Source organism: Mesoplodon densirostris, chromosome 11 (genome assembly GCF_025265405.1).
Source record: "Mesoplodon densirostris isolate mMesDen1 chromosome 11, mMesDen1 primary haplotype, whole genome shotgun sequence".
Classification (NCBI taxonomy): domain Eukaryota; kingdom Metazoa; phylum Chordata; class Mammalia; order Artiodactyla; family Ziphiidae; genus Mesoplodon; species Mesoplodon densirostris.
In genome coordinates this window covers 44,350,404-44,376,740 of record NC_082671.1, presented here as the reverse complement: position 1 = coordinate 44,376,740, position 26,337 = coordinate 44,350,404, and the positions used below count along the sequence as shown (strand labels likewise).

Here is a 26,337-nt window from a genome sequence, read left to right as displayed (position 1 = left end):
TGCAAAATCACTTTGCTAATTACACAGGATAGAGGGAGACCGAGTACAGCAGAACCGTGGAATGGGGTAGAAGGTCCCACTGACAGTTCTCAGGAGGGAGAGAAGGAAGTATAAAGCAAAACAACTCCCAGGGTGACGCCACTAAGAACACTCTGGCCAAACCTCTGCCCTTCCTCTTCTCTCCCCACAACTCACATACAAGAGGTGGGGGAGGGAGTGGCCTATCTCCAAAAACAGATCTTTCCTGCCACCCACAGCACAAGAGACATGACTGTATCTCCAGAGCTTGCGTGAATCAGAGAGGAGGGGGCCCTGGCACCGAGTGGTGACTCACCTGTGAGATCATGTGATTATTCAAGGGTGGCTGCTGCTGAGGCGTGGGAGGGAGAGCAGGAAGTTGCTGTTGCGGCTGCTGCTGCTGGGCAGTACAAGGGAGAAGGCCCCGGACAGACTGGGATGAGGTGACCTGGCTGCACACTTCTGGGGCACCTAGCGCCATACCTAAGGCAAAGAGGAGACCCAGCAAGAGTTGTAAGCACAAGCCATGAACATACCCTCCCCTGGGGGAGAGGAGAGGGCTTTCCTCTTTCCTTGCTGTTTTCCTTGTCATTCCTCTTCTGTCCACTCCCCCACTGTCTTGGGGAGGTCCATGCATGAGCACAGATGCATTTCAACAGTCCTGCTGACGGGAGTCCTCATCTTAGCAGGTTTCTACTCCCTGGGGACAGTAACCACCTTGACTGTCAATGTTTGGTTTTGGAAATAAACAAAATGTGAAGCTGCTGAGGTACCTTCCCTGGAGTGCCTAGAATCTGTCCATCATGATTAGACAGCTGAAAACATGAATGTTTGCTTCCTGGGATAATATAGATTCCTAGTCCCTTAAGAAACTTGTCTTCTCCTTGATTTCTTCTCAACTTGCAGCATCTCATAAAAGTTGCTGAAGGCAACCTTCAAGCACGTGCCTGTGCACACAGCCCCACACAAGTTCATCCAACTATTTTCTCATTTCCAGGCTCTCCAAGTCATGTATGCATTTACACAAAATACTTTTACTGAATATCTACTATGTGCAGGCACTGTATGATGAACTGAGGACACAAAGGTAAAGGGAACACAGTCCTTGCCCTTGAGCAGAACAGGATCTTCCAACGGACATCCACACAACGATTAAATCTGATAAGGGATGCATCAGTGATATGAATAAAGTTGTATGAAAGCAAAGATGAGGAAGCATAACTCTTGGGAGGATTAGAGGGAAGAATTTAAAGAGGACGTGGCAGGAGTGATGGGTCTGAAGGATGAATAGAAGGCCTGTCAGACCAAGAGGAGACAAAGCTAATGCCATATTCAAGAAATGGTTGGGAACTCCCATGGTGGTCCAGTGGTTAAGAATCTGCCTTCCAATGCAGGGGATGCAGGTTCGATCCCTGGTTGGGGAACTAAGATCCCACATGCCGCGGGGCAACTAAACCCATGTGCCGCAACTACTGAGCCCGTGCACAATTAGAGAGGCTGTGTGTCACAACTACAGAGCCCATGCGCTCTGGAGCCCGTGCACCAGAACTAGAGAGAAGCCCGCATGCCAAAACGAAAGATCCCGTATGTCGCAGCTAAGACCCGATATGCAGCCAAAAATCATAAATAAATAAATATATAAATAAATAAAAAGAAATGGTTGGGGCTTCCCTGGTGGCACAGTGGTTGAGAGTCCACCTGCCGATGCAGGGGACACGGGTTCGTGCCCTGGTCCGGGAAGATCCCACATGCCGCGGAGCGGCCGGGCCCGTGAGCCATGGCCACTGAGCCTGCGCGTCCGGAGCCTGTGCTCCGCAACGGGAGAGGCCACAACAGTGAGAGGCCCGCATACCGCCAAAAAAAAAAAAAAAAAAAAAAAAAAGAAATGGTTGGAGGGTCAGAGGAGGATGGACATCTGGAAATGAGACTGAGATGGCAAACTGGAGTCAGGAAGTTATGCTTTGCTACGTAATTTGGATTTTATTATGCAGGGAATGCAGAAACATGAATATTTTTAAGAGAGGACTGACATAGTTAGATCTATGTTTTAGATTGGTAAACTGGCTCTAAACAGGGCTGAGGATAGGGAATTCCCTGGCGGTCCAGTGGTTAGGACTCCACGCTTTCACTGCCAAGGGCCCAGGTTCAATCCCTGGTCAGGGAACTAAGATCCCTGCAAACCACCCAGTGTGCCCTGGCCCCCACCCCGAAAAAAAAAAAAGGGCTGAGGATAAAGCAGGGAAACCGGCATGGATAAAGGCAGAGGCAGTGGGGTTAGAAAGGAGGTAACAGAGAACGGCAACAGAAACCTAACAGAGGCAAAATCTTTACCACTACTGATGCCTTTTGAGGACAAGACCTACAGAACTTCTAGGACGAAACTCAAGCAATTCTTCAGAGGCAGAAGGATGGTGAAATAGAGGCTCGCTGGATAAAAAGAACTAAATACTCCTCTGCTAAGAGCACAGCAGGAGAGCTGAAGGGTGGTTACCAGGCTGGCATGTGGAACATATGCTCCTTCTCCGTGACTGGGCTCCAGAGGAGCAACTGCAGCAGTGTCTCTTAAAGCTCTAGCCTACTGGCTGCTACCAGTTAATTACAGTATTACAAACTCTAAGGTTCCCTCTGCTCTACAAACCCTCTTTATAATCTCAGGGGCCACAGAATGAAAGCAGCCATCATCCTTATTTTAGTACATAACCTGAACCTGGGTTGACAGGGATGTCCCACCTCGGTCAGAAATCAGATAAAATAACCTAATCCCAATCAGTTTTTTTTCTATTAGGAAAGAAGGCTTGAAAGAAAATCAGAGAAGGGACTCAAAAGGACAATGGATCCAAGAAATCAAATTTCCCCTCATCTGGCTGTGTTAGTGTTTTGTTAAAAGGAAACATCAGTGATGTTTTGCAGAAGATAAGCAAGAAATGATGGAAGGAGAGCAGCTCTGTTACCTGGCCTGGAGATCCTTCCTGCACTGCCACCTTTACTGCTCCCGATGCTGTCGCCCCGGGTGAGGATAGAGATTCCACTGAAGCTGCTGGCTTTGGTGACAGGGGGCCGCATGCTCCGGACAGAGCCATCAGAGTCCGTGCTGCTCCAAGGCCGTGGCTCCAGGGATTTGAGTTCGCTGTCTGTGCTGCTCTGGCGGCTGCTTGAGGCGCGGCTCAGCCCCTCGCGGCTCCCCCTGCATGCAGAGACCGCAGCTGTCAGAGCACCCCTCACCTACCGCTTCAGCAGAAGGGCTACGAGCGAGTTCATTTCTATCCTCTCAGTGACAAAGGAGGGGTGAGGGTTGGGGGAGGATGGACACTGACTTCTTGTTAGTTGGCTGGCCAACCAAGACTTAATGGGAGCAGACACAACAAGATCCGGTACAGTAACAAAGAGCACAGAGGCAAATCTGGAAGACAGTGAACTGGCAACTAATTCAATACATCAGACCAGAGGTGGACGGGAAACCACGTACATGATGCTGAGATTGGCTGTGGTCTCTTCCCCTGGCCCTTCAGGGATCCCACACATGCAGTAAATAGTGGGCAGCAGAGGGGTACCAGTTCCTTCTGAGAGTTCTTAAAACAAAAGGACTCCGAGAAGTTACTATTGCTGGAAGGCAGGAGTAGCCAGTGACGTGGATAAATCCTTCAATAGGTCTTCCATAGAACACATATCTGAGCCAGCAGAGGTGCTGCTTATGGCCACGTTTTCAGGATTGCGAAGAAGAGTATAGTGGGCTAAAGGGGCACTCAGTGTGATAAAGAGAAAACTCAGTCTAAGAGTCTGGAATCAACCCAACTTGTTTTGTGGAAGTTTTGTGTTAGTGTCTGAGAACAATTGGTTCCAGGGTCTCTAAAGGCTGACATCCTCAGCAAGATCAAGCAAACATGCCCTCAGGACTCAGGATGGCAAAGAGCAGGGGGCTGACTGTGCCTAGTTGCTTTCATATTAATAACCCTATTGCCCTAGGCAAGGCACAAGGCTATTGAGAAAAGTGATTCATCCTCTCTTACTTTACTCTGGAAACATCAGGGTTATCCTGATGCTACAATCACTGTTTGTGATTCTAAACAGCTGTACGCCTCAAGATATATGAGGCTAGCCTGAAAACCCTAAGTCTTGTTGAACTCTTACTGCTTCTTAATCAATAAGCAACCAAAAACCAGGAATTTTCCTTTCAGATCCCCCACCCTCCAACAACTAATGACCTAAGAAAACCAAATGACAATTATAAAGATTTTGGTATGTATACTGGGGAGCAACTGAGCAATAATCATAGTAGCTTGGGTTCCCTCCTTTCCACCACCATCCCACCCAAAGCAAACAGAAAACCCTATCCCAACCCCGGTAGCTTCCAAGACATTAGGCTCAGAGTTATTCTACTAAAGAAAGGTATTTTTCTTAAGGGACTAATGTTAAAGAAAATACCTTTCTTTATTAGAATATCTATTCCAAAGGTACTGTAGGGAAAATGGGCAAAATATATGCTAGCGTCACTATTTTAGTTTTTAGCCAATCACGGTGGGCTAAGAACACACTGTCAGAGCTGGTTAGGGACATGTTAATTCTCTGAATCCCAAGTAGATGTATATATAATCTCATTGCTTCTCTCTGTATAGTTAGAGTAGAGGACTGGAAAATACCCCTTTCTCTTGGGGATGTCAAAAGTAGAATGGGAAACAAGAAATAAGTATAAATCAGGGACTCTCCAGTTATAGAACCGACCTGAAGTGAGAGCCAATAGCTCATGTTTACTGAGCGGACTCAATAAAGACGTGTGGGTTTGTGTGATATGGGGATACAGCAGTAGCAATGAATGAGGCTGCTCATTAGACATTAGAACTTGAATTTTGCAAGACAAGCCCTAATGGCCTTTTATACCTAAATCAAACACTATACTTCTATTAGGACAATTCTGCCATTTACTTTCTTCTTCTACCAGGGATAGACAGTGAATGAGTCAACTTTAAACCAAACACTCTGGGAAACTTGAGCCAAAGTACTGACCCAATTCCCCCAAGACAGTAATGGCCAAGTGCTCACATGTGGATTGTCTGATGATCCTGTGACTTACCTGGGTTAGTACACTACACCCCTGAGAATTAGAGAATCTGAGTCTGGGCTAGGAAGAGAGATCAGTTCTCTTTCTCTTGCTCTGCAACTAAACCTAATCTCTAGTCATGGTTTTGTACTTCACTAAAAATAAGGCAATTAGGGAAAGTTTACCAGATTTAATTCTGAGAAATGGATTGGGTTGTGTTATGGAGGTGCAGGACAGAGGACATTCACACTTCACAGTCCTATGAAATCAGGAGCTGACTTTGTTTTTACAAGTGAATTTAGTGCTCGTGAAAAGTCCCGTTTATTGGGTCTGGGGTGGAGAGGCCTGTGGAAGAGGTGACAATAAATATCAGTAAGCCTCAGTGTGGCTTATTTATCAGTGGAGTAGAATCTTCCAAAGAATAGAGAAGTTGCCATAGTTACTGCCAATGTGGATGATGGAATCTGGTGTTATGAGTGTTTGTTTCACATACCTGGGAAGAAAGGTTTAAAGCAGTTAGAGAAGATCTGCTTCTAATCATCTGAGTTCTGGACTAGTACCCAAATAGAGGAAGAAGTTACCCCCTTAAGAGTCCATGGAGCTGCAGTTTAGATGACCTAGATCTTTAATCAAAACTCAGTATGGAAAGCAGCCACTTAAAAGGAGGATTGGATAGGAGAGGACTGCACCTGCTCACTAGATCCTTCAAGCTATTGTCTGCACAGTTTGACGCAGTTTGATGCTCCATGGCACTAATAAGGCCATCATTCTCAGCAGTGAATTAATTAGGGGTGATGTCTGTAGGGAGCTGGTGTAGTGTGGTGAAAAGAACACGGGACAAAGAGTCAGTCTCAGTTTTCCCATTAACAGCCATGTAAACTTGGGTTAGCTACTTAATCTCTCTGCTTTTGTTTTCTTACATGTAAACCAGCTTACCAAATCAGGATATTGAGAGAATTCAGTCAGATACAGTGTACTTTGACAACCATAAAGCACTGTGCATTGTCACATGCAGGAGTTAATTTAAAACTTCTGTTTACTATAGGTATTCTGGGATGTTTATGGAACATGATTTTTTTTTTTAAGGGGGATTCTACTATCTATCTCGACCATCACCAACAATGCAGAGCCCTTCTGCCTGGGCTTTCAGATGGACCTCAGGGCAGGCTGCTCCAGGAAAAAGAGTTCAGAGATGTGGAAAGGGAGATAAATCCTCCATCCCAAGAAGGGGAAATCTTGCTATCCCAATTTCCACATGATTTAATTAGCTTTAGAAAGGACAATAGGGAAAGGACTACTAAAGTACTGGGAATGAGAGCTCTAACTAATATGTGTTAGTCAGCTCCTACCAAGCTTAGGATTGAAAAAGAGATAAACCCTTTGAAAAGGGTGAGACCTGAATCCTAGTATTAAATACTCAGGTTTTCTGTACTCTATAGTTTTTCTATTGGTAACATGGAAAGAATATACTTAAAATGAGTTAGTGCCGGGATGCGGTCCTAAAATGCTTCTCTCACCACTGCCTTGTGTAATTGTCTGGGGTGGGACTGAGAGACTGAGAGGAAAGGGTGGTTCTCATGACTGCTTTGTGGAAGATGGAGAATATTAGGCACTGGAGAGGTTAGTACAGCAGCCTTCACCAACATTAAGAATAAACCATGGACAATCATATAAAAGACATGCTCTAAGTCCATTCTAAGGCAGACAAGTTCTTTCTGAGATCATCTTAAGCATTACATTGTCCCAAAGAGAAAACTACATAGACAGAGGTGTTTGTATGTTTTTTTATATGGGTGTGTGTATTATTCTTTCTTAAGGATACAAAACATTCCCTATGCCGGGTCAGGGATAAACTCTTCACATCTTTCCATAGATTCGGAAAAGGTAGCCAGAAGACACCCGTTCTTTTACCTCAATATATATATATGCTGAAATCCTCCAGAAATGCCCAATTCCAGCAAACTTCTGGGATAGAGCAGTACCTATCCTAGACATACTTATTTGGTCCCCTTCACCACCTACCCAGGACTTACAATGAAATCAGCAACAATAAAAATAAAGTCATTGAGCAATAGCCATTTTTTTTCTAATGGGGAAAAATATCCAATGTTGCAAATACCACAAATTGACTTATTCCACAAGCAGCCATGCATGGAGCAAACTCACTCCGCTGAAAAGATTAGAGCAAAACAAAATAAAATTAAAAAAACAAAACAAAAAAACAAGGAGAGATATAGACCAAACAGAGGTACCTAAAAATTTGCCTTCTCTTGTGAGAGCTAGAAGAAAAGGCTTCTTTGGAGAGTCTGTTGGTTAACATCAAAGAAAAGCATCATTACAGGATTATATTAACCTCACTGACAAAGCTCAATGAGAAGCAGGGAACATGCTAAGTGGTACTAACCTGATGTCACTTAGATATCCGTTCTGGCCAGTCTAGGTGAAGGGGAGAAAACGGAAAATAACTTATAAGAAAACAGCATGGCATAACCAAAATGTGTGTCCATGATGCTATGAATACCCAAGGTCCTCAAACCAAGCTCAACCCCAACAGGGAGAGAGGGAACAGCGACAGGATGACCCACACCCACACACCCAGTCTGACTTCTCACCTTTAATGGAAAAGAGCATTCGGCATTTTTAGCCTTCCCACAGAGTGTTTAAAAAGAGAGGTCAATAAAGGTAGGAGTATGGAAAGGAGAAAGGAGAGTATTAACCTAACTATTATTTCTTTTTTAGCTCTAAATTTATTCTCTCTAGAGGTAAGCTGAGCATAATAATTGGTGTGCTTGGTCCTAAAGAGTGTATTCAAAGGAAGGGAAACGGGACACAAGAGAAAGAAATTTAGTTTTTTTGGAAATCATCCTCAATGACTATCCCACTTCTGTCCTCTACACTGGCCAAAATGAAAGACATTCTGACCTGAGACCCAAGGAGAGTAAGAAATTGGGGAAGTAGGTACTTTTCAAAGTCTAGAAAAAATGAGAAAATTAAAAGCCTACAACATTCCTTTTGGGGATCATTTCCTGACAAAGCCATTGAGCTGCTGAGTGAAGTGAGCATTATGGTGGACTCCTGAGCCTTAGAAAAAGGTAACAACAGTATTCAGCTGCTGAGCACAGGGGGCTCCATGCAGAGCAGAGCCTGTGTGGGGCAGCTTTCCCAATATACAGCTCAGGCTCCAGAGAAGGCTGCAGCAGCAGCATTTCCATCCAAACACCCTTCTTGCCACTCCCCTTTTTTTTGGACCGCCTCTTCCTCCCCTCTGCCACAACCTACAACACCACCCTTAAGCAGTTCCCTTTGACTGGCCAGGTTCTTTCCTCTCCACATGAGAATCTTTGGCATATAGTGGGCTTTGGCCATTTTTCCTTGTCTAGACCTTTTGAGATTCCTGATGCCTCTACCACAGCAAAGGTTAGGAAGTGCTGAAATGAAAGTGATAAATCCATAAGGATTTAACAAAGAATACATATATTAGTAGAGGCTTGAGAGACTAGATATCAGAGAAAAAAGGAGAGAAGAGCTAACTTTGACTTTGTTATGGTTGTAGATAGATATATTCCAGTGTTGTTCATAATAAGCGCTAATATCCTACTAAAAGTTGCTTGTGCTTTCCGAGTGGCTTTGCTAATGGCTGGCACAGTGGGAAAGTCATCTTCCATGTGTCAGTGAAGCAGAGGAGCACACCACAGATAGCTATGCTATGAGGTCACTGGAACTTCTTAATCTAAAGAGCCCAGGGCAGAGCAAGCTATTAAGAGGTGGTTTACTTTAGGGGTTTAAGAGCGTGGACTCTGGAGCCAGACTGCCTGAATTCAAATACCAGCTCTTTCACTAACTAGTGGTGTGATCTTGGGTTACTTAACCTCTCCATGCCTCAGTCCCTCATTTATAAAATGAGGAAAATAATGTAACCTATCTCACAGGCCTAGTGTGAGGATTAAATAAATTAATGTGCACAAAGCTCTAAGAACAGGGTCTGAAAGATAATAAGCACTATATAAGTGTTTGCTATTAACATCCACCATCCTGCCCTGTCCACAGTTTAGGGTCATCACCAGCCGTAGTCATGTACAAATGACCTCTCTCCTCTCATTCCACTCAACTGATTTGCAGATAAAGTTAGAAAACCGTCTTTGGGCTATAGTTGGATAATTTGGAGGATGGATTTTTCTGACTCAGAATGGAAGACTACGTAACATAAGAAGATTCCTTCTCCTTGGACTTTGGGCCAGAAGGTTTGTTGTGTATCTGTCCACAGTGAGGCTCCTTGGAACACTTGGGTCTCCTGAGACAATGGAACAAGCTCACAGAGGAGTTCAGTTTTCTAGAAGTTAGAGACAATATTTTTCTGAACTAGGTGATGATGAGAAGATATATATATTTTTGTCTTGATGAGGGAGGGGAGAGTGGGGAAATGGGAGGAGAGTAGTGTCTATCTAAGTATATTGACTAGAACTGGCCATCTTTTGATGGCAAAGGGAGGCTGGCTCTTCTTCCTCTGTTTGCTACTTTGACTCTAAGATGGTGCTGCTATCTGGATCATACATTTTCCAGAGATTTGTTTCTCTCTTGACCTTCCTGAGTTTCTCCTATATTTCTGTTCAGTCTGGTAGGCAAAGGCCACCAGATACAGGGGTACCAAGTATATCTGATATGGCCCACAATTCTTAAGAATAAAGTTGCCTATAATAATCCATGTTGCCTTTTGGCCCACGGAGCAGTCCTACTCTAAGAAACAAGGTAAGAAAGGAAGGAAGAGACTTCCTATTCAGGTCGAGACTGTAGGGAATAGTGAGTGGTACCCTCTGTGCATGTGGAATGTGGAGCTCAGAGAATGGATGCCACATCTGTGCTCTGATAATCACCAACATAGCCTAAAAATGAGCCTGGCCAAACAAGATGAATGTATACGCTGTGTGGACACTAAGTCTTCCACTTAGAAGCAAAGATGCCTAAAATGGACAGTGGAAGTGAAAGAGGGTAAGCAGGAGGGTTTGACGGGCAAGATTCAGGGCCCTTCCATAAGCCCTGCCAAAACCATTTCTATTGTCCATCTAATCATATCTACCAAATTCAGCCACTCCATTTGTTCTCTTTATATGCCATATGCATTAAAAGTAGTAAGAATAAAAACCTACAGCTTCCTAATAAGCCACATGTAATTTTAGAGATCAAATATGGGACTGGCTGATGTTGGTTAAAAACAAAATCAGAAAAAAACAACAAAGCATTTATGGAGGTTTCATTCCATTCACAGTTCCAAAGATTAAGAGCTAAAAGCTAGGGGCTGACAACTCTCAGAAGCTACACTTACCTCTCGGGCAAATATTCTCTCTCGGACCCTTTGATATTCCTCCTCTCTCTCTTCTATTGACTTGCTCCTCCTTCCATCCTGCAATGGAACTCTGATCTAGATCGATGAGCAGAATTAAGCTAGTTAAGTTCTCCTCGTACTGCAAGCTCACTGCACACCAGCAAGGAAGAGAAACCGGGAGAGTTTATAGTTGCCATCAAAAAAATGGAAAAATAAATAAATAAATAAAATTTCCAGTGTTGGACAGGTTTCACTGGGTACATCTGACCATGCAGTTTGGGAGATCAGGTTTTCTGGATGGTTGGGGCCTCTCCATCTCCCCACCCCCCCAACCAACCAGAGTATCAAGAACAATAACTTTTTATAAGGATTGGGTTGCTTCCTTGTGTAATCAGGTACTCTCCAATCAGTAAGGATGAAGAGAACAGCCCAGGGAATAAACAACATTGCTTTGGAGGGAAAGCAAGGGATAGGAGGAAGCTAGAGAGGGAGAAGAAACAGGTATTTAGCAGAGCTAAATTTAGAAGAGTTTTTACAGAACTAGCACCTGACATTATCCCTTTTTTAGTCACTAACGCCATGGCCTGTAGACCCAAGTCACACACAGCTCAGCAAAGAGGGCCTTGGAAGTGAAATCCCAAGGGCGAAGCTAAACTCAGAGCTTAAGCATTTTTCCTCATCTTAACTATAGCTACTGGAGGGAGGGAAAGAGAGAGAGCTTACAGAAATAGAGAAGAGAACAGAGCAACACAAAGAAGAAAAGAGAAAGAAAAGGAGAATAGAACAGAAAGAAGGGTGGACAGAGAAAGGACCAGACAAATGAGATACGGTATTGAGAAAGGGGAGAGGTAGAACGATAGAAAGGGATAAGTAAATGGAGGACAGAGAACCTTACATTCTCTGAAAAATGTAGTGAGGTGACTAGAGGGGATGGCTGGCCAGACCACCACTTCTGGCTAGCCTATGACCCAACTCTCCACCACTGTCTTTTCCTCTCTTAGCCTGTGAGTTGTGAGCACTGTCCTGGGTAGGATGTTATAGAGTGTCCTTTTCCATACTGCTCTTTAAAGCAAGGTGCTCTGAGGGAGGTAAGTCATCAAATGCATGTCATCAGGTTATAAAAGATTCTGACCTTCCATCCAGAGGCTTTCAAAGTTTCAGATGAAGCAACCAAGGAGACTGCTCCTCTAGGCTGATCTTCCTGGACTTCACCACTCTCCAGAGGTAAGCTAACTTCAGGAGTATCAACTTTTGACTAGATGTAGTTCTCACCAGCCTAAATAAGCTAAATTCTGCTAACTGTCCTTTTACAAATCCCATTCCAAGAAGACATAGGACCGCGAGGTGCTATACTGTCCTTAGCCCCTAGCACTGGTAAACCAATGGCAGAATAGAAAGAGCATTGGGTTTTGAGGTCAGGCAGAATCTCAGCTCTGCTACCTCTGAGTAATGTCACTTAAGGCAAGTAACTTAACATCTCCTAGCTCAGTTTTCTTATATTTAAAGTGGGGCTAATAACCCCCATCTAGATTGGGTTGTGTGGAGGATTAAAAGAGATAATGCATATAATGTGTTTAGAACAGAGGCTAGTTCAGGGAAAACACTCAATAAAATAGCAGTTACTGTGTTTATTATTAATATTACCGAAAGACAGTGCATAGAACCTACCCTATTATGGATCAAGCCTGAAGCTGAGAGATGAAAAGTTCACAATAGGGAGAGATTCCATTCCACCCCAATATGCCTCTAGGCCTGAATAATTCCTGATCCACAGAAAAGGGGTTTTGGGAAAATGGAGAGAAGGGCATCAGGATGGAAAGGCTCTTTCTTGTGTTTTAAATTTTATTTGTCTTTTTGTATGTTTCATTGTTTTCAATCTGACCCAGCATGTTTGTCCACGATAGATAATGGCACTTTTCTCAAAAGGACTCCCTCAAATACTCAAGTAGCAAGCAGGAAAAGTCCTGGTCTCAAGACCATACAATATCCAAAGAAAACTAATTTTGACTCTAGAGGTAAGATATTATTATAGTTATCATTAATTAGCAAGACTAATTATTGGCTTTACCCAACCATATTCTTTAAACCTTAATCCTAGTTCTCTACCTAACCTCCTTTGGAGGCTAAGCAGAAGCAGGCTGGATCTTAACCCCATGAAGCTAGGAAAACTAACCCCCAAACATCACTATCTGAAGGATGGGCTAGAAACCAGGGCAAAAGCCAGGCCCATAAATGAAGGGATGGGGCAGACTTTTCACTTCTTATTCCCACAGGAGTGGATCAAAAACCTGCCTGAGGTTCCCAGCATCAAAAGCCAAATTAACTCACTCACCTTGGTGGAAGAAGTTGGGAAAAGAATAAGGAGTTTGCAGAAAGGGATCAGAAACACCTTTACAAGTGGGTAAATTAGATAACAATTTTCCAAGTTCAAGGCTAGCCCTGAGATAGGAAGAGTGGAAGTGGGATAAAGTAGCTTTGGGTGGTTACCAAAGAAATCCAGAACTATTAAAGAAAAAAAGAAGGGAGCCATCAGCTGAATCAAGGCTGAAGCAGGGAGGGACCTTGCTTTGTCCCAAAATGAAGTGGAGTTAGAAGTCAGTGGCAGAACCAGGGAGTTCCAGGCCAAATGAGAAAACCCAGCAAACCTCAGCACCATGTCTCTCTGGGGCTAAGAGGGTGGCATTTAGCTCAACAAGTGCAGTTAGTCCTCAACATTAAGCCAAAGCCAACTCAGTATAGCTCAACACTTTTTTCCACACTAAGATATTTCGAGTTTTCTCCATCCACAAAAATTCTTCTCCCCTCCCAGTTTCTCTTACTGCAATCTCTCTGTATAGACCCAACCCTTTCCATTCTTCACCTGGTTATCATCTCGGTCCATACTGGCATCATCTCTCTTGAGAATGAATCTCTGCTGAAATTCTGTATTCTTCTCATCCTTTATATGTTCTGAGAATCTCTGTTCAGGGCTGGGATTGGGAGAGAAATGTGGAAGGAAGGGAAGAAAGACTCTTGTCAGGAAGCAGACCTCCTAGTATAGTTCTCTTAAATTCTACAACTCCCACCCAGGGGATTTCTGAAGTCAGGGAACCAAAGAGTCACATGAAAGTTTTAAAGAAATCCTCTGGGACTGTTCTTTATACATCTATAACTTATCTTCTTCCAAAATTACACCTGTCCTATCACTAAAGGTGAAGAGAGGCCAGGAGCCAGTCTTCACAAAACACTAGTGCCTCTAACATCTATTTCCAAGGCCTCACAAAGAGTAGAAATTGATAATATAACCCACCCTCCCTCCACTGTCCCCTCTCCAGAAAGAGAAATCTTGATCCTACACCTTCCTCTTCCACCCCAAAGGCTATCCCAGGAAAGTCTTCCCAATCTGTGGTTTCCTCCCTTACATTCTTGTGTTACTGGTTTTGTTGATGATGACAGCTTTTCCAGTTTGGTCAACATTGTGGTCCATCCCAAAATAGGCAGCTACCCGATGTAATAGCATCCGGTGATATGAGGTCATCTGAGGGAACTTCTTGAACTGGTTGCTGCAGGGAAACCCAGGGGGAAAAAGTGAAATAAGGACAAGTAACAGCAATAACAACCAATTGCAATTTTTCTTACAAGTGTTGAAAGTGGGGAATTTCTTAGGAGAAAGAGACATTATTATAAGGAAGATATTTACTTGATGGTAACCAAAAAGGTTCTCTCAACTTTATCTACAGTATTTTATAGATCCCTCTGACCCACTATCCTCATTAAGACTACTCCTTATGCAATAAGCCCTAGGTCTCACCCACCTAGATGATATTCTACAAGAAAAAAGGGAAAAACTTAAGAATAGTGAAATATGGGATAAGGGCTAGCTGCTAAACTTTTTTCAACTCAAGTCTAAGCAATAACTTAAAAACTTCATTTAGTTTCCACACATACACTTTTTGATCCATTCTGATTACTTCTCCCCAACTCCTTTTGGTTCCCAGTGAGTTATTACTTCCAAATTCAGACTTTAAGGGAACGATGAAAGAGGGATATCCTAAAATTTTACCTGAATTTCTTTCCAGTACCCCTCCCACCTCTAATGTGTATTTCATTCAAGTAACTTACTTGTTGTCATTAATAAAGTCCAGAATCTCCTGTTCTAATTTTAGCAGCATCATTCTGTCCCTGTTTAAAAAAGATTAAAACAAAACAAAACAAAAGGCAGCCCTCCCATAGACATTGAAAGCAAGGATTGAAAACACAGCCTGCTCACTATACAAGCTGAAGGGAGGAATAGATCCAAACCCCGAGAGTGGATCAAAAATGCAAAGGCTGCTGAGCCTCACTGCCCTGTCTTATGTTACTTTAAAAAAGAAAAACAATCAAGCCTCCTAATAATGTACTTTATTTTCCTTGTCAGAAACCTAATTCTGTTGCCAGTCATACTCCCATAAACACATACTTTATACTTATAAATCTAATCATTATTCTATACTCCATCTAGTTATTTATAGAATTTTTAAACAAGTATGATTTAGCTTTGGTACAAATCAATTATTTTTTCTTCTGTGCTTTTTAATTGTATTCTCAAGCCTTCATATTTCTTTGTCTGCATTCTTCTTCCAAAGAATTTTTCTCAACTCTTCTGGAAGCAGGAACCTCAATATGAGGGTATTCTGAATCTCCCAACAGAATATAAAACTACTCTGGAGAGAAATGGTGTGTCGGGGGCTAGGCATCCTAGATTCTAATAATGGAAAAATTCTGAGAAGCTATTTGGCCTCTTGGGTATTCTGCTGGTCCTGGCCCCTTTCCCCCTTCCATCAAATCATGTTATTACCTTGGGTTCTTTTTCAGTGTATTTACAAGAAATTCATGTAGGTCTATTCCAGTGGAGTCCGTATATTCTTGGCTGGAGTCTAGAACACCACAGTGAAATAAATTAAAAATAAATGAAACTGCCTTGCAAGATCTCTAACCCCAAGCAGAAGCCCACAACCTGATCAGGAGACATGAGAACAGGAAAGGAGAATCTGACTTCAGGATTTTTAGCTTAAAAATCAGAATGACCTTGATTTGCCAGCCCCTCAAAATTCCCCATGACAGTGATATAAGGTGGAATCTGGGTCACAGTGTTACATTCATATTACATTGAAAAGCCACCTTGCCATCAATAAGTATTTATTGAATGTCCAGACCAAAACAAAGGTTTTATTCTAGTTAAGGAAAATAAATTCTAGGTAAGGACAGACAGGGCTGAATTTTCCAGAATCTCAGCAGATATGTTCAAATGTTGACTATTTATATGATTATTTATATTTATTTATAAAATTTTAATCCTAAGATTGCCTTTTTCCTCTTAATTATCATTAAAAAAATTGGGGGGGGGGCCGTACCGCACAGCTTGTGGGATCCTAGCTCCCCGACAAGGGATCAAACCTGGGTCCCCAGAAGTGAAAGCGTCGAGCCCTAACCACTGGACCGCCAGGGAATTCCCTTAATTATCATTTTTACGGACCATGTCTTTTGGCTACCAGCCCAAGAATTTAAATCCAAAGAGGGCTTAATACTTACATGCAAATTTATATTATTAAAAAAAATCACTCCAAGCATCCCCAAAACAAAATATAAATATTATCTAGAGAATCTGCTACCAGTGATGATCCATCACTACTTATTCCAGAGCAAAAATAAAATCAGAATTGACTACAATGTCCTCCCCTATGGGTAGCCCAATGTTAATGGAATAGCTCTCTGTCAGCCCTTAAGGCAGGGCTGGATAAAGCAGCAAAGAAAGTAACTTAGTTAGGCACCTCCCCAAACAACGAAGAAGTCAGCAGGACACTAGGAACTGTTGGGCCAATAAGGCCAGTGGAAGGAAAGATGGAAGGAAACGGCACTGCAGAGCCAGGCCCCAGGACAGATGAGAAAGGGGGAAAGTCTTCACCTCTAGACAGCATCTTCCTTGGGACCTTTTCTTTGTTTTTGTCCTTGTCTTCCTTTTCAGAGACATCCTTTGTGGACTTTTCTTCCTCCTTGTCAGAGGGGCAGCTGATGTGCAACTGAATTATATCCTTGGACAAGGGGAAAGAGAAATATAATCAAAGGGGAAAACAACTCTCCTGCAGCTCCTCTGAAATCTTAAAGAAGGCAAATCTTAGGGTGGCAGCATTCTCTTACAAAAGAGAATATTTTGTTAATTAAATTGTTTTAGCTTTTGTTCTACCAAAAGGGTAGAGGCTAAGCTTTTTCTGTCAACAATCACAGCCTACTGTATGGAAAGCTCAAGTTATGCTTGCTGTTCCTGCCATATGAATTGGAATGGAAATGGTTCTAACCACCAGAGGGAAAGGTGTGGGTCTGCATCATCCAGGTGGTCCAGGTGTGAAGACCTATACTTCATGCTCTCACCCATGCCCTATTTGACTGCAACAGTCTGTTTTGAAGCTCCTCTACCCTGATTTCCAAGCCTAATGTTGATGCCGTGGTTGCTACACCAGTTTAGCAAACAACTGCCAAACTCAAAAGCTACGCTTACTCTTATAAAGGACCTACCTGGGTTTCTACTGGCCCGTCAGCAAACGGGGCAGAGGACTCCTCACACACTGCAAGGCTGCGCACCAACTTCAGCTTGGAATTAGACTGAAAAAAAGAAATACACATACATATTCCCTTGGTGGACACTGGGAAAGCTTTTGGCTGAATAAAGGGCATTCTCTTTGGCTCTGTTAGTTGCTTCCCCCATAAATAGGGTTTTTTTTTTTTCCTTCAAACAGGTCCTACTCATTCATTCCTGATTCACTTGAAAGATAATTCTCTTGCTCACAACAGCAGATATATAAAAACAAAACAACTACTTTGGACAGATGATAGGAAAACCACTTTGCTTAGCTCTCCTCTCTCTCTAGCTCAGTGCTCCAATATCACACTCAGAAGTTTACTGAGGATACACAGCACCAGAGCTTAGTAGAAAGACTGGATTTAAGAACCAGAAGTCCTAGCTTCAACTCCTGGTTTGAGATATGAGATATTGAGCAAATTACTTGACCTCTCTGGGTCTCTTTTTGGTCCTCAATAAAAGCAGGATAAAAATGCTTAATGGGTTGGTGTGAGAATTAGATTATATAAAGCATGTAAACACATGTATCATAAATAGTGCCTAGTATGAAGTAGACGATAAATGCTAAGTGACTCTAAACCTGAGGTGGCAAGGGTATGGAAAGAAGTGTCTAAGAAAAACATAGAAAGAAAGAAAACTTTCTAACATTTGGGATTCAGTGTGACAACTAATCCACTTGGTTTACTTATGCTGGCTGGAGAATCCCAAAAAGATCTGAATTCCACTTTATAAATCACTGCTCTCCTAGGTATCTCCAAAGTCAAAAATTATAGTGACTCATTAGAAATCTACCTATAAACATTTATTGAGAGTTCTTACAATAAAATCAAAGTTTACAGTAAATATAAAAGCACAAAACATGGTATGTGTATTCCAGGTAGCACAGTATAATGAAAAGAATTTGCAAGTCTGAAGAACTGACTTCAAGCCTAGTTTTGCCACTTACTAATAAATGTCCTCTGTCAAACTCACTCAAACTCTATAAGCCCAAGCTTCCTCCTCTGTAAAATGGAAATAATAACGATAATAACTGTCTTACTTATTTCTAAGGTTTGGGGGGAAGTGAAGTAGCAGAGAACACCCTCTGTTTTTTTTCTTTTTGGCCATGCCCCGCAGCATGTGGGATCCTAGTTCTCTGACCAGGAATCGAACCTGCACCCCCTGCGTTGGAAGCGTGGAGTCTTAACCACTGGACCATCATGGAAATCCTGAACACCCTCTGTTTTAAACCTTACTGTCAAGCCCATCACTGTGGATTAGGCCATGTAAGGCAAGCCACAGAGCCAATTTATCATAAATCATAGTCTTCTTCAAACCCAAGCCACATACTGGCTGGGACACTCCCAAATTCTGCCATTATTTTTCAAGGGGAAAGGGGTGGACACCCTTAATTATTACTTCGATGGACAATTCTTCCCAATGTAAGAAAAGTTTAATATTTTACTGTTCCCTAATTAAAATTAAAAAGCTATCACACACTAACACCTATAGCCCTACCTGATAACACTGCTTAAAATAATCTGTGATGTGCTAATTTTATCATACAATGATTAAAAACAAAATCCTCCTCTTTGCCCCAACCTAAAAAGTGAATCGAAACAAAACAGTCTATATTTTTAGGATGTCCAAAAATGTTGAATCATTTTACTAATGGTAGAGGATTTATCTTAAAGAAAATTCACATGGCAAAAAACCCCAAAACCTCTGGGGGGCAAAATAAGAGAGCCAGAGATGAGCAGAGAAACTGGCATTACAGCAGAACCAGTACCAGTGTGCTCAGGCTTTGTTTGTGGGAGGCTCTGGCTGGGTATCCTTTCAGGTATCAGAAATAGACTGTGACTGAACTAAAGATAATGGAGAAAAATAAAGCCAGACATTCCAATAGGACATATGTATATGTGCGTGCATGTTTGTGTGTGTGTGTATGCATGTTCACAATCAGGGTACAAGGGACAGGCAAACTCTGCCTATATATAATCCAAATAAACTAGTTATTAGTGATAAGTCCATCTGTGCAATGTACTACCAATAACACTAGAAAAGAAGCTATAGAGGAAGGGCTCTCACCTTGGCTCTTTTCCTGGCATGACCGTGGTTGGATGTCCGCCTCTGTTAGAAGGGGATTAGAAAATATTAAAGGTGGGGGAAACAAACACTTAAGTTAAAAGCAATACAAGTTTACAGAGAAAAAGCACTAACTTTAAAACCATTATAATAGCCAAACTATGATGAGACCCAGTTGTTGTGGTTGTCCCCTATGCTACAACTCTAGCAACTGTGACATGGAAGGGACCACAGGCCACATACAGACAAATCACCACTCACCATGAAGATAAAGAATAGAAAGATATTGACTGGTTGGCCTATTTCACAGATTGATAAAAATTACTTTTGGATAAACCAAGGAATCCTCTCCTGATTAGGATGCTTCTGGAAATGTCACTACCATAGCACAAGAGAGTGTTTTTTTTCCCAAGCTTGCTAACAGGAGCCTATTTAGCCCATAGTGGGTGTGAAATATGGCTCCTAACCATCACTTAAAATAACACCTTTATAGGACAACACATTGAGAGTTCTAACTTGAGATACTCAAAAGACCTGTCCCTGTGGCTGCAGAAATGGAATAAAGGCTCTTCTTGCCAACTGCTTACCTCCCTGAATATGAGAATTCTCCCAGTTCTAAGCTCCTGGTGGAGGCTCTTATAGCCTGTCTGGGTCATGGATATAAGATATAAGATGGGACAGGATAAAATGAAGGGAGCATGGAAGATGTGGATAAGACCTCCAGAGCAAAGGGAGGTAAGGAGAGCGAGTAAAGAGCAGGATAGAAGCTGAGGAAGATGAAGAATGAGGGCCTGAGGTGGGATGAGGGAAAGAATGACTAATTAGTTGGTAAGGTTTTGAATAGCTGAGAAGTCAAAATGAGGACTTTCGGGAAGAGGTTGGGTGACACTTAGAGCTATGTATGACACTTAGGGCTTCTAAGATGTTTGGAATGGAACTCACTGCCACTGGGGTGTGGAAAAACCTGAGGCTGGTGGGTGGAGGAGGGGAAACAGATGGAGGCAGAGTACCAGCATGGTCCTGGGTAGGTGAGGATTTCTTTCCTTTGTCCTCTTCACTAGTTACCAAACAACACTGCTACAATGCAAAATGGAGAACCGGAAAGGTGGATGGAAAAAGTGAGAAATGATGGTGAATCTGGTCAGTGGCAAGATCTGTTATAATAAGGGAAGAATCACAGTCCAGGAATGTGAAGCAGTATTTGTCACTATTTTTTTCAAATAAGTTATAACATACACACGACACAAACATTCAAGAGTTATAATGAAGGTATGCAGAATAGTAAGTCTCCTTTCATATCTGTCCCCCAGCTACCTGGATCCCTCCTAAAGGATCAACTAGTGCTGAATTTATTGTAATCTTTTACAAGGGATCTTTTGTGCATCTATAAGATTATTGTACACGTGTACACATACTTTTTTTTAAACCAAATAGACGGATACTGTACACACTGCCCTAAACCTTACTTTTAAACTTTTTTTCAAGGATACCTCCATCGAAGAGACACTGTTTTTCTTAATGGCTACATGGTATTCCATTGTGTGGCCATACCATAACTTATTTTACCAGTCCCTTAAACTACACCATTTAGGATGTTTCTGATCTTTGTTAGTATAAACAATGCTTCAATGACCATATCATTGAGTATATCTACAAATATGGTATAGTCCATTTAAAAATTTTATAAAGTATTGCTAAATTGCCCTTCAAAGAAGTTATACCAATTTATAACCCTACAAACAATGTATAAATCTGCTTATTTCTCGGAATGCATAACTTTCATTAAATAGTCAAACACATACTGAAAGCCTAATATGTATCAGGCACCATGCTAACTACTGGAGGATACAGAGATAAAAGACACAAACCTTGTCAAAAAGGAACTCATAATCCTGTTGGAGAAGACAAGACAAATAGACAATTACAATACAGGACATTAAGTGCATTACAGAGGTACTCATGGAGTGCTAGAGGAGCACAAGTGTCTAACTCAAACCTAGGAATTCACAAATTCACATGTTCACAAATATTGAGTGCCTGCAAGGAACTGTGTTGGGCCCTGGAGATACAAATGATGAGCCTAAACTGACCTGGAGGAGGCCAGGGAAAGAATACCAAGGAGGGCATTCTAGGCAGAGAAAGCAAGTGTAAAAGCATGCTTTCTCCAAACTTTTCAGGGGCCAGCGAATCAGTTAATGCTGGAGCATGGGATTCCAGAGGTGGATGGATGGCAGGCAAGGGCTAGGTCACAATATGCCATGCTGACAAATCTGGGACTTAGCCTAGGGCAAGGAGACACACACAAACTCTGTAGAGAATTAACACAATCAGATCTTTATTTCATAGCCATCTTTCTAAAGCAGTATGGTAGCTGAATCAGAGGGGATTACAAGTATAAAGGCAGAAAGCCCAGCTAGGTTATTTAAAGGATCCACCTAAGTTCAGTATGTGTTAAGTCAGGACTTGCCCATTCTAAACTGAATCTCAGAACCTGCCCTTTATAGCACTGTTTCCATGCCAAAGATGTTCTGAGTTCCAATTGCTGATTCCAAGAATATGTCTCACACAGTACAAGTAATGAAAGTCCCCTTTCCTCAAACTTTCCAGCTCCAATTCATAACAGGCACTCTCTTGACAGCGTCAGTAAGATTCTTGCGGAAACTTATCAGGTGTGAGTTGCGGGGAAGGTAAGAGAAAGAGCAGAATTTTTAGTGCTGTTGAAGGGGAACAGTGATGGAGGGGAGAGGGCTTCTGAAGGGTGGCCAAGACTTTGTTAAAGGAGCAGAAGCTCCAGCAGATGGCAGCAGCAACTCCACCTGCTCCAGCAGCAACAAAAGGAGTCTGAGGGGAGGCAGGTTCCCCACCCAGCCTCCCACACAATCTATCTGTATATCCAGGTGAAGACATTCTTAAACCAAGTAAGTATCCATAAGGCGTATAAAACCTATAGTCACCCTTTCTTTTCTGTCTATCTTCAAGAAGAACACACAACAGGAGTTCAGAACACCACTTAAAATTGTCTCCTGAGAATAGAGTAACTTGCACCAAAAAGTTCATTTAATTATTATCTTCCATGTAACATGACAGCACATAATTAAACATTCAACACTTATTTGTCCTGAGGATTTAAAATTCATTATTGGGATCAGTGGAAGCTAGAAGTATAGCTGGAACAGTGGCGGACTGTCTCCATAAACTCTGGAAGGATGGGCTGGGAATGACAATTCACATGCAAAAGATAATGGAAAGAAAAGCAGCCATGACAGAGATCTGGCAAACTGTAAGAGGAAAAATAGCAGAAAAGCAGGTAGCTAGAGAACAAAATACTTCACAGAGTTATCTGATTTTAATTCATCCTTTTATGTTGTTGCTGTCTTAATCTTTACGTGAGACAAGGCCTAGGTGAATTGGGTTGTTAAGAGAAATCATGCTTCAAGTTTCTAGATGCTCCAAAATGTTATTGCTACTGCTCTTTAAACTAACTTACTACAATTAACAGTCTATCTCCTAAGCATATAATAAAGACCAGTCTCACCCCTGGGCAAGAAGGAAAGGATTTATATAATTTGGGCTTGGGTAACACAGGAAACTAGTAGTGACCACAGGGAAGAGAACTGGAACAGGTAAGCTAGAGGAGGCCCAGAGTCTGGCTGGGTACCAAAGAGGAGCCCTGGAAAAAGCTCGGCTGGCCATCTACTGCCATCATATCTGCACTGTAGTATGAATTCGGATGGAAAACAATAAGGCAACTAAAGAATAAAATTCCTCTCACTCACATTTACCAAGTGGCAAGTTCAGAGACTATTTCTGACCAGAAAATGCTGACTGCTTTAACACAACCAGGATATGAATTTAACACTGTGTGTAAAGCCACGCAGCTCTAGTTTTAAGAGTTTATTGTAGGGACTTCCCTGGTGGTGCAGTGGTTAAGAATCCGCCTGCCAATGCAGGGAACAAGGGTTTGAGCCCTGGTCTGGGAAGATCCCACAGGCCGTGGAAGCAACTAAGCCGATGTGCCACCACTACTGAAGCCTGCGTGCCTAGAGCCCATGCTCCGCAACAAGAGAAGTCACCGCAATGAGAAGTCCGCACACCGCAACGAAGAGTAGCCTCTGCTCGCTGCAACTAGAGGATGCCCATGCACAGCAATGAAGACCCAATGCAGCCAAAAATTTAAAAAAAATTTTTAATTAAAAATATGGTTTATTGTATAAGCCATATTATGACTTGTCAAATATGTGTTTGTATACAGTTTGTTTTTTGATAGTTAAAAAATATCAAAATGTAGCAAGAACCAGTGTTATTCAGGTCCTAATAGATTAGGGATTTCATTCTGTTTTCTTTAGACTTCGTTGTGGACTCTGACAAAAAGGGAAGGAGATACTTCTTGAGAGCTGAAGTTGGGTTTTTAGGGAGAATCAAACGTTTGTGTAAGTGACTGGCTTCCTATAGATTTCCAAAGCCACCTCTAATGACGTTTCTATTTTGCTATAAAGAGTGCACATATGATGCACTTCTAATCCTTACCTGTGTCTCCTGACGCAAACTGGTATCTTCACTCTCTTTTTCAATTTCTTCCTTGCTTGGAGTCTTAGATATAAACTTGTTTTTGTTTACAGATTCTTCCACCAGTTTTTTTTCCGATTCTTTCATTATTTCCAGGGTCTCTTGAGTAGTGTTACTGTTAGACATCTTCTTCAATAGAATACAGCAGCCTCTATAGACTCCTAAAGAAACATGAAATGCATTAAACAGGAGCTGTGTATCTAAACTTTACACACCTGCAAGACTTGTATTTCATACAGAAGCCTGATATAGCCTTCCTGTAACCCAGTATAGGGTCCTTTGATAAATGTTGCCCCTAGATTAATTTCATTTCTTTAAAGAAAAAGAAAAAGATTTACTGAGGTAAAATTGACAGAAACTGCATGTATTTAAAATGCACTAGGAATTCCCCGGCAGTCCAGTGGTTAGGACTCCCTTGGCGCTTTCATTGCCAAGGGCCCAGGTTCAATTCCTGGTCAGGGAACTAAGATCCTGCAAGCCACGCGGTGCGGGCAAAAAAAGAAAAAGTACAACTTGATGAATTATGAAATACACGTACACCTGTGAAACATCATCACAATCAAGATCGTGAGCACATTCATGACCTCCAAAAGTTTCCTCCTGCTCCTTTAAAAGCCCTTCCTCCCCTTTGCCACCACCCCCAGCCAACCACTGTCGCTACAGATTAGTCTCCATTTTCTAGAATTTTACATCACACAGTATATGGATTCTTTTACTCAGCATAATTATTTTGAGATTCACCAGGATTCAGTTCTAAAGCAATGTAGTTTAAGTCCCCTTGGCGCTTTATTTGCCCTCCCTTGTTCCCTACAGAAATTTGCTCACATCTTCAGCTTGAGCACTCCAGAGTTAACTCACTAGACTCTCTCCAGAAAGAAGACATAAAGCTCTATTCAGTACCAGAGAGGATCACTCTCCTTTCCCGAGGAGAATTTCCACAGCTGCCACAAACCACAACACTGTTACCAACTTCAAGTATCTCCTCCATCAAAAAGCAGCAAAATCAGACAATGTTTATAGAATCTTAAATTCTTTCCTGTATCTTAAGCAAGCTGAAAAGGCAAGAAGAGAGTTTTGTAGTCATCTGTCCTTCAGAAAGACTGGGTCTCTCCCTGGAGGAAGAGAGAATCTTTGCTTTGCTATTCACTATTTGGGTTCAGTCACTTTACTGCCTCCCAAAGATGCAGAGATTTGTAGTGCAGGGGTGGTAGCTCTTTATCACTTGCTATCACTACCTGGGAAATCCTGTAGTGAGGTCAACACAGTAATCCAAGCACCCACTCAGTAACAGAAATTGATGCTCTATAGAGAGATTCATGTCCTCAACAACTGTTGAAGTCAAAAATGCTTAGCTCCAACAATGGTTTATAATAGAGGTTTCTCTTTCATGGATTACTGACTGTTCTTGAATCCTAAATATTTCTTTCCTTTCTTTAAAAAGATAAGACTGGAAACCTTCCCAGATGTCCTGTCTATTCCACGTGACTCTAGAAACCAAGCTAAACAAACAGCAATGCTTCAAGAAAATTGTCATGCCAGACATTTTTTCCTCCTTCTAATCAGTTTCAAGGATAAGACCCAGAAGGCTCTTAAGAAGCATGGGTAACCTCATCCTGGCATAAGTTAGTCTGCAAAGATTATTGCTTTGTTCACCTTCTGGCTACTGAGCAGCTGCCTGGAGACTTAGTTTAAAAGGCTAGAGAGTCATTCATACAATCATAGTCATACAGCTGAATTTAAATTCTTTTTATTTATTGATTGATTGATTGGCTGTGTTGGGTCTTTGTTGCTGCGCACTGGGTTTCTCTAGTTGCAGCGAGCGGGGGCTACTCTTCATTGCAGTGCGCGGGCTTGTCACTGTGGTGGCTTCTCTTGTTGTGGAGCACGGGCCCTAGACACACAGGCTTCAGTAGCTGCAGCATGCAGGCTCAGTAGTTGTGGCATGGGGACCCTAGAGCACGCGGGCTTCAGCAGTTGCGGCACATGGTCTCAGTAGTTGCAGCAGGCAGGCCCTAGGGCATGCAGGCTTCAGTAGTTGTGGCACATGGGCTTAGTTGCTCCACAACATGTGCGATCTTCCCGGGCCAGGGATCGAACCCGTGTCCCCTGCATTGGCAGGTGGATTCTTAACCACTGTGCCACCAGGGAAGTCACATACAGCTGAATTTAAAGATCAGAAATAGGGACCTCCCTGGTGGCGCAGTGGTTAAGAATCTGCCTGCCAGTGCAGGGGCCACGGGTTTGAACCGTGGGGTCCGGGAAGATCCCACATGTCGTGGAGCAACTACGCCCGTGCGCCACAACTACTGAGCCTGCGCTCTAGAACCCGCGTGCTGCAACTGCTGAGCCCACATACTGCAACTACTGAAGCCCGTGCACCTAGAGCCCGTGCACTGCAACGAAGAGTAGCCCTGCTCACCGCAACTAGAGAAAGCCCGCACACAGCAATGAAGACCCAACACAGCCAAAAATAAGTAAACAAACAAACAAACAAATAATAAAATAAAGATGAGAAATACTGGAAGAAACTGACAATAAAAAATGGCTGATATTTTATTTTTTAATTAATTGATTCAGGACCTGGAGGCTTCTATAAAAAAAAAGTTACAACCTACAGAGCTTACGTTTTTTATTTTATTATTATTATTTTTTAATTTATTTCTGGCTGCGTCGGGTCTTCGTTGCTGCACATGGGCTTTCTCTAGTTGCGGCGAGCAGGGGCTACTCTTCGTTGTGGTG

The 26,337-nt window shown here is 42.4% G+C and overlaps 1 protein-coding gene across 11 annotated transcripts in view; it reads right to left on the bottom strand.

Annotated features, from left to right (window-relative positions):
- Nucleotides 1-26,337, bottom strand: part of R3HDM2 (R3H domain containing 2) — a 152,471-nt gene that overhangs the window by 19,953 nt on the left and 106,181 nt on the right. For 3 of the 11 annotated variants that reach the window (XM_060113879.1, XM_060113890.1, XM_060113885.1), the window contains 13 exons: nt 23,560-23,759; nt 20,901-20,924; nt 19,036-19,077; nt 16,905-16,991; nt 16,297-16,423; nt 15,190-15,268; nt 14,475-14,534; nt 13,775-13,915; nt 13,234-13,342; nt 10,374-10,469; nt 7,458-7,489; nt 2,970-3,202; nt 335-501 (listed from right to left, as the gene is read on the bottom strand). In XM_060113879.1, coding sequence (XP_059969862.1) covers nt 335-501; nt 2,970-3,202; nt 7,458-7,489; nt 10,374-10,469; nt 13,234-13,342; nt 13,775-13,915; nt 14,475-14,534; nt 15,190-15,268; nt 16,297-16,423; nt 16,905-16,991; nt 19,036-19,077; nt 20,901-20,924; nt 23,560-23,724 — 1,362 coding nt within the window. In that variant the 5' untranslated portion in view covers nt 23,725-23,759. The remainder of the gene's footprint in view (nt 1-334; nt 502-2,969; nt 3,203-7,457; nt 7,490-10,373; nt 10,470-13,233; nt 13,343-13,774; nt 13,916-14,474; nt 14,535-15,189; nt 15,269-16,296; nt 16,424-16,904; nt 16,992-19,035; nt 19,078-20,900; nt 20,925-23,559; nt 23,760-26,337) is intronic. The other 8 variants (XM_060113884.1, XM_060113888.1, XM_060113880.1 and 5 more) reach the window with 5 other exon arrangements.